This window comes from Manis javanica, chromosome 15 (genome assembly GCF_040802235.1).
Source record: "Manis javanica isolate MJ-LG chromosome 15, MJ_LKY, whole genome shotgun sequence".
NCBI classification, from domain to species: domain Eukaryota; kingdom Metazoa; phylum Chordata; class Mammalia; order Pholidota; family Manidae; genus Manis; species Manis javanica.
Genome location: NC_133170.1, coordinates 77865679 through 77884047, shown reverse-complemented (window position 1 = coordinate 77884047; position 18369 = coordinate 77865679). Strand labels below are relative to the sequence as shown.

Here is an 18369-nt window from a genome sequence, read left to right as displayed (position 1 = left end):
ATAAATTTTCACAAATGCCTAGGGTGCCTAAATGGTTTTCTTGGCTTCACTGGAGATGGCTGGCAATTATAGATTTGCTTTGTTTATGTCACCGTATTCCTATTATGTTAATATGTGTGTGCAAATTAGTTAGTAGTTTAAAACCTATACATACTTAAGGTACTATACAAGAAGATATGTCAAAGAAATAATCAATCCTCCCAAGTTTCCTTCATATGCTACATCTATAGCTTTTCTTCTTCCTTCCTAATTACAAACCTTAAATAGAATTCGTGCCTCATATCGAATTTACCGAGTATCATAATTCCTCCAGGTGGTAAAGATACCTCGAGACAAGTGCTGGGCATAGAAGCCACAGGGCATAAATCTGCAAAGAAGTAAAAAGCTAACCTTTGCAAACAATATGGCTTCTCTCTCACTTACCAACTTTACATTTCCCTGTATGGCCCCGGAAGATGACTGGTTAGCCAGAGACGGGTAAGATTCCTCAAGGGAGGAACAACCTAAGACAGGCACAGTCGCAGGGGGGCCATCAGGTGAGAATTTGGGGATCAACAGAGGTGAGGCTCAGAACCTCACCCCCCCTGCTTTGAGAGAAATCTTCTGCATCCGTGGATGTCTTGCTGCCCTTGTCTAGCCTGGATTAATACTTAGTCCATAGGCACACACCTGATCATCTGATCATCTACATTTGCCTTCTTACAGCACTAAACTATGTTTTCTACCTTTATCTTGCATCTACCTACCACTTCAGCATTTTATTAAAAATAAAAATAATAATAATAATAGGAGAAATGTGGGATCAACATATAAATCAAGTACAAAAATCAAATGAATATTCATATTTGACCTGATGGTTTATAGGTCATATTGCATGATCAAAACCGAAAGTTTCTGTGATGACTGCCCTTGTACTGTTCACCATGTAAGAACTTATTCACTATGTAAGAATTCGTTCACCATGTAAGAACTTGTTCGTTATGCTTCAGAAGATTGGAGACTGACGAGAATTAGGCTTGAGATGGATTAATGATTGTACATTGAGCATTGACCCCCCTATACTGAATTTTATTGTTGTTAACAACCATTTGATCAATAAATATGAGAGATGCCCTCTCAAAAAAAAAAAAAAAAAAAACACAACATCTTAATCATACAGAGGGGAAAAAAAGCTTTAAAATTAAGTTTGGCAGATTGGATTTTCCAAAGATGGTCATAACAATAGCTCTCATTCCACCTGTTCTTCTAGATCTTTCCATTCCCCTATAAAAGGTATTGTCTAATTCCCTGTCTTGAATCTAGGTGGGCTTGTGACTCACCTGTAACCAACTGAATGAGGCAGAGGAGAGTCTGTGGGGCATCTAGGGCCAAGACAGAGATCAGCCACCATGCTGTGAGGAAGCCCAGCTATACGGAGAGGCTGTGTGCAGGCCTGCTGGCCAGCAGTTCCAGTCCTCCATCCCTCCAGCCAGAGGTCAGACATAAGTCCGAACAAGTCTTCAGATGGTTCAAACCCAGCTCTCAAGTCACTCCCACCCCAGCCTTCCAGTGTCTTAGCTGAGGACCCAGACATCAAGGGACAAAGAGAAGCTCACTCCTCTGTGCCTTGCCTGAATTCACCACTCACAGAACCAGCAAGCATAAGGAGAGGGTGGTTGTTTTATGCCACTAAGTCTGGGTGGCTTGTTACTCCCCAGTAATAACTGAAACAACGAGGAATATAATGTCTTAATAACATCCATGAACCAAATTCCAAGATTGGCCATTGCTTTCCATACCCTGCTGAACAACACGCTGATGGCACTCAGGCCTGCTGGACTCTCAAAAGCAGCAAGAGACCTTCTGGAACCTTGTTGCATAAGGTCTGGGACCAGCAGCAGCACCATTTGGGAGCACTTAGGACTGCATGATATCAGGCCCCATCTCAGACTTACTAAATCAGAATCTGCAAAGGATGGTCAGCAAAGGATGGTCAGCATCGAAAAGACTAAGAACAACAAATGCTGGTGAGGATGCAGAGAAAGAGGAACCCTCCTACACTGCTGGTGGGAATGTAAGCTACATTGTGTAAAGCAACATGGAGGTTCCTCAAAAAACTAAAAATAGAAATACCATTTGACCCGGGAATCCCACTTCTTGGAATTTACCCAAAGAATACAACTTCTCAGATTCAAAAAGACATATGCACCCCTATGTTTACTACAGCACTATTTACAATAGCCAAGATATGGAAGCAACATAAGTGTCCATCTGTAGATGAATGGATAAAGAAGATGTGGTACATATACACAAAGGAATACTATTCAGCCATAAGAAAGAAACAAATCCTACCATTTGCAACAACATGGATGGAGCTGGAGGACATTATGCTCAGTGAAATAAGCCAGGTGGAGAAAGACAAATGCCAAATGATTTCCCTCATTTGTGGAGTATAACCATGAAGCAAAACTGAAGGAACAAAATGGCAGCAGACTCACAGACTCCAAGAAGGGACTAGTGTTACCAAAGGGGAGGGGTGTGAGAGGGCGGGTGGGGAGAGAGGGAGAAGGGGATTGAGGGGTATTATGTTTAGTACACATGGTGTGTGGGATCACGGGGAAAACAATATATCACAGAGAAAGGACATAGTGGATCTCTGGCAACTTGCTGCTCTGATGGACAGTGACTGTAATGGGGTATGGGTGAGGACTTGATAATATGGATAAATGTAATAACCACATTGTTTTTTCATGTGAAACCTTCATAAGAGTGTATATTAATCATACCTTAAAAAAAAAAAGATCTGCAGATGACCTATATGTACTGCAAAGTCTGAGAAACAGGGCTATCTAGAACATTTATGAGTCTCTTTCCCCACCAGTTGGATTGAATGCTTAAAAATCACCTGTATTTGTTCCCAAACCTATTTGTACCTATTAAACTTGCTATTGTAATAAATTCATTTCAACCTCAGGTAAACCAATGAAAATTGAGTGCACAGACATCTCTCAATAAGTCTTACAAAGATATTGTGGCCTGGGGGTTAATTTGTATTAAATTAAGTAGGGGGAAAAACTATAAAAGATTTAGGGTAAAAATCTATAGAGATTCTATTATGGACTGTATGTTTGTGTCCTTCCCAAATTCATATGTTGAAGCTCTAATCCCCAGTGTGATGGTATTAGAAGGTGGGGGCTTTGGGGGTAATTAGGTTTAGATGAGGCCACAAGGCTGGAACCCTTACACAGGGATTAGCGCCCTTATAAGAAGGGGGAGAGGAAAGGCATGTGAGCACAAAGCAAGAAGATGGCCCTCTGACCCTCACCAAGAACCAAATCTGCCAACATCTTGATCTTAGACTTCCCAGCCTCCCAAACTGTGAGAAATTAAATGTCTTTTGTTTATGCTACTCATTCTATGGTATTTTACTATAGCAGCCTGAGCAATCTAGTAAGGATTCTGTACTCATTTCCTTCTATAACAGTCCCTGCCATATGATGCAGAAATTAACTTCTGGGTGTACACCCAAAAGAATTGAAAGCAGGAACTTGAATAGATATTTGTATACCCATGCCCATAGCAATATTATTTGCAATAGCCAAAAGGTGGAAGTAACCCAAGGGTCCATGAACAGATGAATGGAAAAATAAAATGTGGTGTATATTGTGTGTGTGTGTTCTCTTCTCTCTTTCTCTCTCTCACACACACGCACATACACATACACAGGGACATTATTTAGTCTTCAAAAAGAATGGAAAGAAATTGAGACATACTATGGTATGTATGAACCTTGAAGACATTGGGCCAAGTGAAATAAGCCAATCACAACACAAGTATTATGATTCTGCTTATATGAGGTTCCTAGAATAGTCAAAATCATAGAGACAGAAAGAATAGTGGTTACCAGGGTCTGGAGGGAAAGGAGATGTGGAGTTAGTGTTTGATGGGTACAGAGTTTCAGTTTGGGAAGATGAAAAAGTTTTGGAAATGGATTGTGGTGAGGGGTGCCAAAATAAGGTGAATGTACTTAATGCTACATAACTGTATACTTTAAAGTGGCTAAGATGGTAGGTTTTAAGTTATGTATACTTTACTATCAGAAATAATTATCCCATTTATGAAAAGTATTTCTTTCCATTCATTCCTGTCTTTTTTCCAGACACTTAAAAGTTTTAGACCTTTTCTCCATAAAAGTGTTTTACAACAATGAACTATTGGAAAGATAAATTAAGAAATTAAAGAAAGTAATACCATTTACAATAGCATGAAAAAGAATGAAATACTTAGGAATAAATTAGTCAAGGAGGTGAAAGATCTGTACACTGAAACTATAAGACAATGATGAAAGAAACTGAAGAAACAAATAAATGTAAAGATATTCTGTGTTCATGAATTGGAAGAATATTGTTTAAATGTCCATACTACCTAGAGCAATCTATAGATTCAATACAATCCCATCAAAAAATTCCAAAGGCATTTTTTACATAGAAAACACAATTCTAAAATTTGTTTGTAACCACAAAAGACCCTGAATAGCCAAAACAATCTTGAGACAGAGAAAAGCTGGAGGCATCACATTTCCAGATTTCAAACTATATTATAGAGCTATAGTAATCAAAACAGTATGGTATTGGCATTAAAACAGGCACATAGATCAATGGAACAGAGCCCAGAAATAAACTCATGTTAATTTATGACAAAGGAGCCAATTAATATGCAACAAAGGAGACAAGAATATACCACAATGTTTTAAGAAAGAACAATAAAGGCTGGGTTTCCTTTCCAACCCAGCCTTTCAATAGGCCAATAGTTCTCAGCCAGGGGTGATGTTGCCCCTGAGCCCCAGAGGACACTTATCATTGTCTGGAGACATTTCTGGCTGTCACAATGAAGGGAAGGGGTGCTCCTGGTTTCTCACGGACACAGATGCTGCTAAAAATGAACATCTAAGATACCCAGTACAGTGCCCCCATCCCCCACAAACAAAAAATCATCAAGCCCAAATATCAATGTCAATGGCGCCAAGGTTAAGAACCCTGTCATGGGCATTTTTCACGGTAAGCTAAGGTTTTCCTAATTCACACAATTGTTATATTTCCCTAATCCTCAAAAAAATGTCTTAAATTGTGGTAGAAAAAAACCATAACATAAAGTTTACCATCTTAACCATGTTTATGTGTTTAATTCTGTTATTGTACAACTGATATCTAAAACTTTTTCATCTTTCAAAATAGAGGACTCTGTACCCATTAAACACAAACTCCCCATTCCAGCCCCAGGCCCTTGGCACTCACCGTTCTACTTTGGTCTCTATGATTTGACAGCTCTAGGAACCTCATAAAAGTAGAATCCTAGCAGTATTTGTCCTTCTCTGACTGACTTATTGCCCTTAACATAATGTCCTCAAGCCTCATCCATGTTCTAGAATGTGTCAGAATGTCCTCCTTTTCTAAGGCTGAAGAACATTCCCTTGTGTGTATGTATTATTTTATTTATCCATTGTTGGACCCTTGGTGTGACTGCACCTCTTGGCTATTGTGATTAATGTTATGGAGCCTGGATGTTTCATTTACTTAATTTAAAATAAGCTGTTTTAGAATGATTTTAGATTTACAGAAAAGTTGCAAAATTATACAGAGAGCTGCTCTACGCTCCTCCCCAAGTCCTCACTGCCATCACTTCCCATTACCACGGCACATTTGCCACAACTAAGAAAACCAATGGTGGCACGTTTCCATTCCTTAGACTCCAGACTTGATTTGGTTGTATCGATTTTTCTACTAATGTCCTTTTTTCTTCCAGGATCCAGTCTGGGCACCACACTGCATTTATAGCTGTCATGCCCACCCAGTCCCCTCTGGCCTGGGACAGCTTCTCATTCATTCCTGTTTTTCATAACCTTGACAGTTTCAAAGGGTAGTTAGTGATCAGGTGTTTTTTAGAATGTGCCTCAGTCTGGGTTTGTCTCATGTTCTTCTCACAAACAGACTGAAGTTAGGAATTTGGAAAGAATATCACAGAGGTGAAGTACCCATGTGCCTTCTCACCCTCTTGTGTCCCATCAGGGGCAGGTCATGGCATCCACATGCCATCGATGCTGATGTTAACCTTCACTGCTTGGTTAAGGTTGTGTGTGTCATGCTGCACCGCCATAAAGGTCCTATTTTCCCCCTTTCCCCCTGCTATTTGGAGGTGAGTTAGTTAGAGCAGCCCACCAGTGAAGGAGGATGGGGAAAGAGGGAGTATAGACCTCAGTTGCGATTCTTCTGTAAAGAATATTTGTCTCTTCTTCATTTATCAGTTTCTTCAATCATTTATATGTGTATGTACTCATGGATATTTACCTTACACTTTGGGTTATAATCCAAACGTTTTGGATTATTAAAACTTTATAATAATTGTATAAAGTAATAAATGTAATAAAAATTGCCGAAGATTTTTGGCCATTCCTTGCCTTTTTAAAACAGTGTATCAACAACCATATAGTTTGCATTCGATACCTTAATGTGTTTCAAAGCTGATAAAAACAAGCTTTTTCCAAAGAATGAGCCTTGCCTCAGTGTTACTAATGTCGGCAATAGCTGTGACAATGAAGGCCACATTGATCATTCTGAACTAGATGTTATCCAACCCAGTGCCTCAGGGACAGGGCTGAATTAAGGTCCAGTTGCAAAGCACCTGCAGAATAATCCTGAGAAGGTTATAAGCGTCCCCCCAAGACGGAGCTGTGAAACCCTCCTGGGAAGGTCATTCATGTGAGTGAGAGAGAGAGGACATCACTGTTATCACTCAGCTGGCCTATCACTGCCAGACATCGCTAGGTTTGGGGAAAGCAATAAAACCCGTGTGGGATGCACATGCATCGCTAGGTTTGGGAAAAGCAATAAAACCCGTGTGGGATGCACATGCCTAAAAAGCAAGACAGCTCCTACAGTCAGACATAGACATGATGTCCACTTGCACGTTTATTTCCCTTGAGCTGTATAACAAAATAGTGTTTGGAAAAAGAACATTTGGCATAAATAAGAGTTCATTCTGATACAGGTTTTTGTCTTTGAGCACCAAGCCCTAAAAGGCCAAGAGCATTGTGTGAAATTCCTTCAGCATTCTGGCTTTTTGGTTTTCTTCTGAAATAACCTGTTCTCCTGATTGGAAAGTCATTTCTCACTTTTGCATCTGAAACTAAACCAGAGATTACAGGGGAGAACTTACTGGGGTGTAATCAGAAGTTGTAAATGAATCTACATTACCACAGAAATGGCTACTCTCTGATTTTTTTAAATTTAGTGAATATTAAAAAAATATAAATGGTTTCAAAGAAGACAGCCTTATTTGCTTAGAGTCCCAAGCACATGCTGGCTGGGCATTTTCTGTAACATGGTGCGTATCCAAGACTGTGGGTGCAAGTGTGCCCTTTTCATTCTCAAAAGCAAACACACCATGGGGTTCTCAGTCTGTGGCTCCGTAGAATGACAGTTTTGCAATCAGGGGCATTGTGCTTAAGTCCTTTCCAATTCAAGGTGCAGACTGATTTATAAAGGTGAGCCCTTCCCAGTCCCCAGTCCACGCAGCCAGTGAGGACTTTCTTCCCAGCCATTAGGGAACAGCAGGTATTGGTTTTGATAAGGAGCTCTCACCACTGGAACACCTGCTAAATTCCCAGTGCACACTCCACCGGGAAGCTGCTCTTTAAACAAATTCTCATGGAGTGTAGGTGCAAGCCAAGCATACTGACAGAATGCTTCTGCATACACACTTGGCCGATTTCAAAGCACACATAGGCTAGCTAGGTGATAAATGCAAACATTCTTTGGGACCCAAGTATCCCAAACAAGTCAGGCACTAGGACCTCCACTGTATTCTCCAGGCAGAAATTGTGGAGGTCTTTTTGTCCGTTACACCCATGCATGTAATCAGCGATTGTTCCCATTGTAAATCTCAGATTCACCATCTGTACGCTCCAAAGGGCTGGGTGATTGTTAATACCCTGTCCCTATGGGATTAATCTGCAATTTCACACTAAATGATTTTTAAGTATAATTTGTTACAATGATACAACATTACCATTTCTAAAACAAACAGCCGGGATTGTTACCTTGCAATAAAAAACAGAAAGTGTCCATGGGGTGCTATATTCTAACAAGTTCTGCTGTTCTCCATTCACTTCCCTTTGGACACAAATGAGAAGAGAGATTAAAACAAAACAAAACAGGAACAGTCCAGAACCTGGGGAGGGGGTTTTTAAGAAGCAAAGACATTGCCTTTGGCTTTTTGTTACTGGGAAACAGAATCTAAACAATCAGTACTGGTAAGACTGCCAGAGTGCTTGGAGCAGCGTTTTTAAAACCACTCAGTGTTGTTTGGTATTTGCTGGATAAAGCTGCTTGCTGTGGAAAACCTGTTTGGATTCTCTGTTGAACAATGAACTATTAAATGCCTTTTTGTGTACAAAAGAGGACCCTCCAAAATCAGTCTGTGATATTAAAAAGCGATGGTTTGAAGCATGCCGAGAATTTATTCCTTTCCATGAGGCACCTTTCCGTGTCTTAGATTATTACACAAAAGGTAATACTCCAAAAGTTATAACTATGAATTTCAAAATATGTTATCCAAAAGGATACCAAGTATTGGGACATTTTCATCTACTTTACTAACAATGAAACCTTTCTACTAGATTGAAACAAATATAGGTATTTTGTTTTCCTGAAATTTTTGTGGTAGTTAAGGATAAGATGGTTGAGATGTTAGAACCAGTTCCTTAACAGAGTCATAAAGTGGTCTATGCAGGTTTGCTCAACTCTATTTTTTAATTTACCTCATTAACAAAATGCATGACCTCTATGGGGTCAGTGTGAGGGGCAGCCATTCCCTGGGAGGGAGCTGTATCCTTACTGGTGGGACCTGCCTTATCCCAGGCCATGCAACATTAAGAGATGCCTTAAAAGTTCTGCCCATAGGAAACCATGTGGTGCCAAAAAGTAAGAGGGAGGAGTCCTATGCACCACCTCCTCCCTCTCCCGACCCTGGCAGAGATCAGATAAATTAGTGAGCCACATCGAAGTTCTTTCCTCATCTCTCCTATGGATGCAGTAACACCCACCTCACAGCATTCTACCAGGAGGACTCAATACCTTGCAAAGCACTTGGCACATTGTTGAGCCGAGTAAGTTGTACAAAAAGGCTAGATTATTTTTATTTGCTACTGACAATCTTTCTGAGGTTTCCATAGTAACATGAGCACCCCCAAAATTTACTTGTGCCTTTTTTGTCTTAGAAAAATAAAGACCAGTGAAAAACATGTTCAAAGACAAATGGCAAAGATGGAGGCATTGGAGTTGGGTGATAAGGAGTGGTGGAGCCTGTGGCAAACTGGTGAGCGTATCACTATCCCTCTAACTGGGGGCAGCTGCATGCAGTCCCAGCTGCTGGCTGCCTTGAGGGACTGTGGACCTACTGTGAGCCACTTCTCAGATTTGTCTAGAAAAGCTAGAAATCCCAGCTGAAGGATTTTAACATGCTGGCTTCTAAGTCAAGTGTCTTTCTTTTTTAACTTTTTTTCAAAGCTGTAAACCAAACAAAACCTGTCTGGGGCTGAATGTGGCCTGTGGACCCTTGGTTCAAGATCATCCATAGAAGCCAACAGGAAACAAAGAAAATGGGTTATAGAATAGAGTAATAGCCACAGTTCTGTTTAATAACAGACACAGATGAGATGTGGAATTGTACATTAATCATACCCATAACACAGATTTAGAGACTGGAGTAGTATGCCCTGCCCTGTGAGCAAATACAAGAGATACACAAAGTAGTCAGATTACATCAATGATAGAATTTAGGGGCAAAACAGCTCTCCCCCAGTGGTGACTGCTGAATGGGATTTCCTGCTGGAATCATGAAGAGAAGGGTTTTCTTTGATTGGGTAAAGTGATGGACTGGGGCAGACGATAAGGGTGTTGAATATTTTTTAACACCTAATGCATCATTGTCTTGAGGGAGCTTAAGCTCCTTTCTCCCTGGAAGCTAGGAAAAGGCTGTGTCAGACCTTTCAGATCAGCAGAGAAACTGTGTGGCAGACCCAGATTCTACTGATTTACAAAGCTGAGAGAGCCTCCTAAAGTAACTTGGCTGATGCCTTATTTTCTCCAGGAGAATCTTGCTGCCAAACAATGAGAAGAGTCTCAGGAGACACAAAAGCACTTGAAACAGCCCCGCTGTTGGTTGAGCACCTACTGTACACATTCGGTGCTATCTCCAGCCTCTCAGGGCCTGGTAAGATGGGTATTGCTCTTCCTTTTTTAAGAGGTGGGAAAACAGGCACCAGGAATAACTCACCCAAAGCCCCTCAGCCAAGAAAGGTCAGCGCAGAGATTTGCACCCTGGCTGGGCTCTCAGCGGAGCCATCACGAAGCCCTCCTCTGCAGAGCTGTCACCACGTTTAGAGTCTGCAGGGAATGGGCACTTCTGAATAAATATTCTAATTCACAAGGAATTGCTATGTTAAAATGACAGGGATTATTCACTTTCCAAAAACAAAATATGGGTGAGGTTAAGATTACACCAAATGACTTGAAATGTCGGTTTTGCTTCAAAAGGTATCTCTGAGTTTTCCCGGGCCAGATTGATATCAGTTAGCATTATAATGTAGAAAATCAGTAATACCAGCCCAAGAAATGGCCCAGTTTTAAGACACTGTTTCTGTGAGGAGACCGTTTTAGTCTCTAAACTCTTTGTCTTGCGCTTTTAAACTTAAGGCAAGTAGAAAGATAAACTACCTAGTAGTTTCAGTGCAGTCATTAGCAAGATGCATGAAGACGATACAAGATTATTTCAAGTTTCTTCTCAAAGCATGTATTTTGGCACTCCTCAGAATTACTACAATTAGATGTAAATATAGAAGTTGTTAAAACATCAGAAACTTGATTGCCCACATTCAACAGAAAATTTGCTGTTTAAGTGCACGGCCTTGGCATTGAACTTCAAAGATGAAATGTAGAATACTATGGAATTTTGGCATTGGGTGGGCCTCAGAGGTCCACTCCAACTTGTCTGTCTGGTTTGTGAGTTCCCCTTCACCTGAGCTCAGTATCTGCCTCACCAGCTTGGTGAAGGGTGTGTCCTGCCATCAGAGGAGAAAAGCTGGCCTGGGTCACTCTAATTGTTAGAAAGCTTTCTCTTATACCGATGAACATAAGCCACGGAAACTACAATCTGGTCATCTTGTCTGTTTCATGGAACCACAGACAAAAAAATCCTCTGGTTTTTATTCTTTTGACTCTCAAGAAAAAATCTCAAAAGAAAAATTTTTTTATAGAGGAATGCCTAGACATAGGGCCAAAAACAACTACTAAATGAGGTTATTAGAAAAGGCAAGAGAAAGGAAAGCATGAAAAAATAAAGACTCTTGCAGTTTGCTTGGTGCACGTTAATAGGCTTCACTTAATTAGCTACTAACCACCTTCCTGAGGAGGACAGAGGATGAACTGGGGCTGAGCGGAGGCAGTAGGCTATCATAAAGACACAAAAACATCCCTTCCTGGAAACATCCAAGGGTTGAGCGTCTTTTTATTAAATAAGATGCATGACAGCAATTGTAAGCATCAGTTCCTCTACAGACCATTCCCAAAGAGACCATACTGCACATATCAGTCACGCTAACAAGAGTAAAGGGGATCAGCCATCAGGGTACTTTCATGGTCTCCCACAAGAAAAAAAAGTTCTGCGTTCCCATCTTCAGAAGCTGCACTTAGACACTAAACAGTGGCTTCCCAGAGATACGGAAGCGACATCTTAGGAAATCAGAATCAAAAGTTACGTTTGGAGGTGCCCCGATCCTTCATGGGTGAATACTGGGTAAGCTTTCCATTGAGAATCTTCTTACAAGAAAATGCTAGCTAGCTAGTTTATAGCAATTGGCAAAGAAAACAAATCTTAAAGCCTGCTAATCTCCAGAGTACCTACTACGTGCCAGATGCAGTCCAGAGTGCTCTGGTCTAGGGCAGTGGTTGTAGTATAAACTGGTCATGCAAAAAACACTTTGATATTTCTGCTTCACGGATATGCCCTGCAGTTCACCACACCAGCCAGGGGTCAGAGTGGAAGAAAGAAAACTGCTTATTTATGCCACATATCATGTATTGCTGGCCATGCTCCCTTTCTCTCCTTACTACCCAAAAGCCTGAATAAGCAAAGTGAAAGTCCAAGGAGAAGAAATGGGTATGGCCTGTAATAAAATCGAGCTTCTTCTTATTCAAACAAAACATGCTTTCAACTTTCTAAGTGAGTTAATAGCTTTTAATCCTTCAACATGAATCCTGTACCTACACGTTGCATATGAGGAACTGGTCTTCCCAGTTACGGCTGAGTTAACAGTTCATCACCAACATTATGAACAAATATTTCTTACATAGCCATGGGCTCCCTGGCTCTGAACAGACCAGGTAAGTCACTCTACCGCTCAACTATCAAAATGTATCAAACATAGGCCCAGATTAGAGCATTTTCCACTACATCCAATGAGACAGTAAGTAGAAAAGTCGAATACCTATTGCTTTTGCTTCTGTATAATCAGAAGTCTGGGAAAGTGGGTTTCTGTTCAGGCCGGTGGAAATCTTGCTCGTAGGTACATGTGCAGAGTCAGGACCAATGTGAACACTGTGCCTCCCCAGAAGCAAGTGATAAGGTGCTATATAGCTGTGGACACAGGTGAACTTCACATTCTTTCATTAAAAACAGAAAACGGTACTGGCCATCTCCGTAAAGGAGTCACCCACCGAGTACATGTGCGCACACTTAATTGATCACAGAATCACCTTTGACCCTTGTTAAAAAATAAGGATTCTCTAGCTCTTCCCTTTTATGGTTCTAATTTCCAGGCAACTCTTATAATTCAGACCACTTGTAATGGTATGAAGGTATCAATCCATACAATTTATAAAAGGGGAAAATACATTAATGCATAAGAAGAGTTTCTGTTAAGTTAGCCAGGTTTTCTGAACAACTCAACAGTAGGAGTTTGAGAGGCAATGTTTTTACCAACCATTCCAGAAACTGAGAACTCAAAATCTCGATTTGCTAGTGAACTGGCCACACAATTCCCAGACACAAATCCAGGCAGAGAAGCCAAGTCCTCAAAGGACAAGAGGAGTTTTGAGGGCTGCCCATAACATCCTGAATTTTTATTTATTTGTTTGGTCTCTCCATGAAAGGTCCTACTCTTTTCCACAGTGCACAGATTTGCAAAACTCACATACCAGATACCTTTTAAAAAGCTTTACTGAATCCATCGGCTTTCAGAGAGACTTTCTTTTCAAACCACTTTAAAAATATTCTTTAATGAAAAAGACTGTTATCTCAACAAGAGGTTGTCAAGTCACCCCTGTTTATTTACAACTCCATTAAGGATTAACAGAAATAAACTCAAATGCTTTGAATACTTACAACTTAATCCGTGAATTAATTATAGGTCATTCAAAGCAATGGTAAACTACCTTCATAGCCTGTCAAAATACAAATTTTAAATATAAGCAGGTCAGGGAGAGATTAAAACTGAGAAAGTTTCATGACAATGACCTTAACATCTGTAAACTACATTCCCTCCCTCACCCCCCGCGAGAAGGCAAGCTGATCTATTTACTCCTGGCAGAGAAGAAAGGTGTAAGAGTGCCCAGGTGTTGCAAGAAAACCATTCAGGAGGACATGGACCAGCGCCAAGGTCACAGCCCACCTGAATGAAAAATGAAGTCCAGGAACAGCCAGCCTAGAGAGCCCGGTCTCCTTCCTGAACTTAAACACAGGGGAGGAGAGACTTCCCGACAACGGTGCAGAGACGCGGTTCCCCCGCAGGCTACGGGATTCAAAACGCGAGCACAGCCGCGAGAAACTCAAGGAGCCCTGGCTTCCTGGCCTGACTCAGCCGGGGCTGCACGCACTCGAGTCGAAAAGTCCACCAGCGGGTGCGGGCGTTTGTGGAATCCTGCAGACAGGGTTCGACTCCCGACTGGGCCACTTCCCGGCTGGGCGCCCTTGGCCCCCTAGTGACCACTCAGAGCTTCAGTTTCCCCACGTGCAAAAAGGAGATCTTCTTACCCCCGGTGTGAAGACTAACCGAGAAGGCGGAAATAAATATGTAAATAAAAGGGGGCCGTGGCTATTATATTGCTGTTACTATGGCAAATCATTCCAGCGAGCGCTCAAGAGTTAGGGCGCCAGAAATGCAAACTTTCTCAGGGATCGAACTAGTGCAAGCCCCCTACGGGGTCTTGGGAGACCTTTGTCCAGGCTCGGCCCGACCCGGCCCCGCGCGCCCGCCAGACCGCGGTCCGCGCCACCTTTCCCGCGGCGGGCGGGGCGGGGCGCGGGCAGGGCGGCGGGGAAGGCGGGAGCGCGGGCGCACCGGCGGGCCGCGGCCCCCAACGGCTCGGCAGGCTCCGCAGGCTGCGCGGGACCCCGGGCGCCGCCGCCGCCGAGTCCGGCAGCGCTCGCTCCGAGCGGACTCCCTCTCCACGCGGGGCGCGGCGCGCAGACCGGCCGCGGCGCTCGGACAGGCCTCCCCGCGGCCCCGGCAGGTGGAAGCTCCCGGCGAGCGCTCCCGGCCCCGCAGCCCCCTTCCGCCGCGCGCCCGCCAACGCGGGCGCAACTTTCTTAAAGGGACAGGTGGCCAGAATCCGCGTCCACCTGGGGTCGCGCCTCGGCCTCCCGGCCGGTCACCCCCTTGCAGGAGAGAGCCCCAGACTTCCCCGCCACCCACCTCCTTTTCTCTGGGCAGTGGCGGCTGGCAAGTTTTAATGCACCCAGCATCCTTTGGCAACTTAATTCTTTTGGCCTTAATCACCCACCCTCCCACCGCTCCTCAACGCATGCTCGCGGGCACGCAGTTGCTGCCACTGCCGGCAAAGTTTAAAGAGAGGTGTCCCTACCCCTGCGCCCCGCCCCGCCCCACCCGGAGCCCCGGGGCGTGCAAGGCTCGCGGCTGCTGGGAAACGCCCGCTGCAAACCCCTTGACCCTGCCCTGTAACTGACCCTTGGGGAAAAGCCCCCCGCACCGCTACTGCGCATGCTCTGAGTTGGACAGCTCCAGAGAGGGAAATTTAAAAACGGTTCGAGCCGCGACGGCTACCAAAGTGCGGGACGCGAGGGGCGAGCTCGAGGGAAACCCCCCTCCGATCCCCCTCCCGCCCAGGAGCGCCTGCAGCGGCGGCCGGCGTGGATCGGCTCCAGGTACCGCCTTACGGGGTCGGCTTTGCTCCCTCCTTCCGGGCAGTGCCCTGCATGGCATCCCCAGGGTGGAGACCCGGGCGCAGGGGCTGTGGGGGCAACTTCTCTCAGCTCCCCTTCCCTCCTTCCCGGGAATCCCTGGTGACTTTCGGGTCTCAACTGAGAGTCTTTGGTGGATTTCCGTGTTAGTTACAGGCTTGGAGTTCGAGAAACTTAGGGAAGTTTTTTTTTTTTTTTTTTAAGTCGTGTTTGTGTGTGGCAGGGGTGAGGTGGTTTTACAGCAAGGCATGCGGCATTTCTGCAGGTGTTTCCAGGGCGGGCGCTCTCCTGGGATTATTCCCCTTGCGAGTGGGAAATTGGCTCCCCGGGAAATTGGTGGCACGTCAAGCTCTCCCTTTCATTTTTTATTTTCAAAGTGAGCACAACTGAGCTGCGGTTGAAAATATAAGGCATGGAAGGGAATCAGGGTTTTCTGATTCCTATTTTTCAAGTCCACATTTTCCAAGACCTGACATTTGGAGTCTAGAGCCTTTCTCCGCCCTTCCCCCATTAGGTGGAAAGAACCTGGAATTTCATTCCATTCTCTTCATTTGCTTCTAAAACCCTGTAGAATTCCCCTGGGAAAGTGACCTGTGACGCCCAGAAATCCTCTAGTACTTTTTTTTCTTTTTTAAGTATTCTGTTGGTTGGTTGAGCTCCATCCTTCTGAATTGTGGGAAAACTGTGGGTTTCTGCCCTGTCCACTTGGTTGCTGATGGAAGCTTTGTTTTCTGCTTGTCTTTTCCCCCAAGGAGATGATAGAAAGTGACATCTCTTCCATGATGTCAGGAATTATTCGACACTCGGGGCAAAATCACCACCCCTCTCCACAGGAGTACAGGTGAGCTTCAGCAATAGCAAGGGATCTGTTTTTTAATTGTTCGAAGTGTTTATGCGCTGTTTGTGGTTTCTGAAACTGACCCAAGAACTACTGCTACATTAAATTCTGTGATTCTTGCTGGAGAGCTAGAAGATCTTGATTTCAAAGTAGATCTCTCTTGGGATGTGTGTGCTTGTGGCCTGGGGCAACGGGATTACTAAATGCTTGCAGTCTTTTGTGGCCGCCAAGAGCAGTCCCCTCCTGGGTGAGACTGGGCATCCTGGTGAAGGTTAAGATGACAGTAGCAGCTATTGCTTCCCTCCAGGGGCCCCAACAGGGCTCCAGGAATGCCCTCCCAAAAGCTTTCTGGGGGTGGGGGAATTGTTTTCCCTCCTCCTAGGATGCTGCAAACACTGGGAGAACTCCTGGGTTCTGAGCCCTGCTGACTGACTTGCGGCAAGTTCTTTGCCCTCTCTGGGCCTCGTTTTGTTGTTCAGTTAAATGGTGCTCTTAAATTAGATGATCCTCAGGTCTCTGCTGGGTCTTGAGTATTTGAAGAATAAATTAGAGGGAGACTGGTGCTCAAATAAAGAATTTCTTGGGACAGAATGAAGATACAAATGACAGGTTGGGGGTAGCTCTTCAGAGCCCTTCATCTTTTTTGTCTTTAAACCTTAGAGCTGGAAGGGCCCCTAGGGGGTCAACTGGTCCAGCCCTCTTCTTTTCTAGATGGGGAGACTGAGGCCGAGAAAGGAGAAGGGGCTTATCAAAGGCCACATTGCAAAGGGAGGGAGGGGGAGAAAAGGTAGGTTCTTGAGTCCTCCCAGACCCTCTCCCTTGAGCCTGAGGCCTGACTGGGTTCCTAGTGCCCCCCAACCCACCCCCCAGGGCAAGCACCGTGTCCATGCATTGAAGAGCCACAGCTCAGATTATGGAGTGAGGACAGGACAGGGGCTGGCCTGGGAAGAGCGTGCTGTCACCCTGGATCAGCCCTGTGCCCAGGGGCTGTCTGGCCCTCCAGGGCCATTGCAACTCACCACCAGTGCCTTCTGGGGGAGAACGCAGCCTCAGCTAGAGGGAGGCTGCTTCCAGATGACTGTGGACCTGGAGGCTACCTTCTGAGACCCAAATGAAGACAACAATCCAAACAGGTATTTGCTGAGAGTCTGCTGTGTGCAGAGCTGGCACCCCAGACGTGGGTTAGGCACGCAGCAGCTTGTGAGCACCTACTGTATGCCCACTTTGGGAGCTGCACTAATGAGCCCCCATTTACAGGCGAGGAAACCAAAGCTCAGAGAAATGAAGATCTTTTTCCCAAGATCACACAACCAAGGACGTCCGGGCTTCCTTCCAGCACTGAAAGGGTTTAAATAATGGCAGGTGAAGTGGGGGCAGCTTAAGGGTTAGGAGCTTGGGCTCTGAAATCAGTTTTAAACTGTGATTATTCCCAGCTTCTCTGGCTGTGTGGAGCTCTCTGAGCCTCTGTTTCCTTATCCATAAAATGGGAATAGAAATAGTTATCCACTGCATGGAGTTGTTACAAACAATGATTTCTGACATGGCCACTTGCCAATTATATGATCCTCGGTAGTAGTTTCACTTCTGAACCTTCATGCATTTTTCAATAGGGATAATAAGAGGTGTGTCTCAAGAGTTTTAAATGCAGCATCTGTGAAATTACGCAGCAGCCAGCAGGCACTCCATGTATCTGGGATGAATCTCCTTCTGTCCTCCCAGCTGGAGGCCTGAGAGCTGGGCCTTTGCCTGGAACGGCTGGAAAAGTCCTAACCATAGATTCTTATTGTTGCCTAAAGTGCCCCATAAAAGCACCCAGGACACAGTCAGATGGGTAGAGCAGTAGCTCTGGAGTCAATGCACGTTCAACGTCCAGCTTTGGATGGTCATGTGACTTGCTTTGGCATCCTCATCTTTAAAATGGGCATGATTAGGGCATGTCCGTCTTGTGGTTGCCGGGAGGACTAAGTAAATAAGCTTGTGCAGCAAGAGACGCAGACCCAGTAGTTGCTGTTGTCTTACAACTTAGTTACGTGAATGATTCCAGCTTTCTGCAAGAGACAGGGTCTGTGGAAGGAGGGCCTCCGGGGTGGGGCTGTGCAGGAATGAGGGTTGAGGGTAGAATCCCTGAATCCCCAAAAAGGGCTCCCCCCAGCTCCAAGCCCTCGGGTCTTCGTCCTGTGACTACTGGACAGTCCAACTTGCAAACTGTCTAGGGTACTGGGCAGCTGTCCCTCTCCAGAAACAGGGCAGGCAGTGAGCTTACTTGGGAGGACCTGGCAATGCCTACCCAGGTCACCAAC

The 18369-nt window shown here is 44.5% G+C and overlaps 2 protein-coding genes across 6 annotated transcripts in view; one reads left to right on the top strand and one right to left on the bottom strand.

Annotated features, from left to right (window-relative positions):
* The window catches only part of MYO1H (myosin IH), a 134944-nt gene that overhangs the window by 92186 nt on the left and 24389 nt on the right, over positions 1-18369 (bottom strand). The window lies entirely within an intron of this gene.
* Positions 14378-18369, top strand: part of FOXN4 (forkhead box N4) — a 28116-nt gene continuing 24124 nt past the window's right edge. For all 5 annotated transcript variants that reach the window (XM_037004295.2, XM_073222516.1, XM_037004294.2 and 2 more), the window contains exons 1-2: positions 14378-15195; positions 15984-16072. In XM_037004295.2, coding sequence (XP_036860190.2) covers positions 15987-16072 — 86 coding nt within the window. In that variant the 5' untranslated portion in view covers positions 14378-15195; positions 15984-15986. The remainder of the gene's footprint in view (positions 15196-15983; positions 16073-18369) is intronic.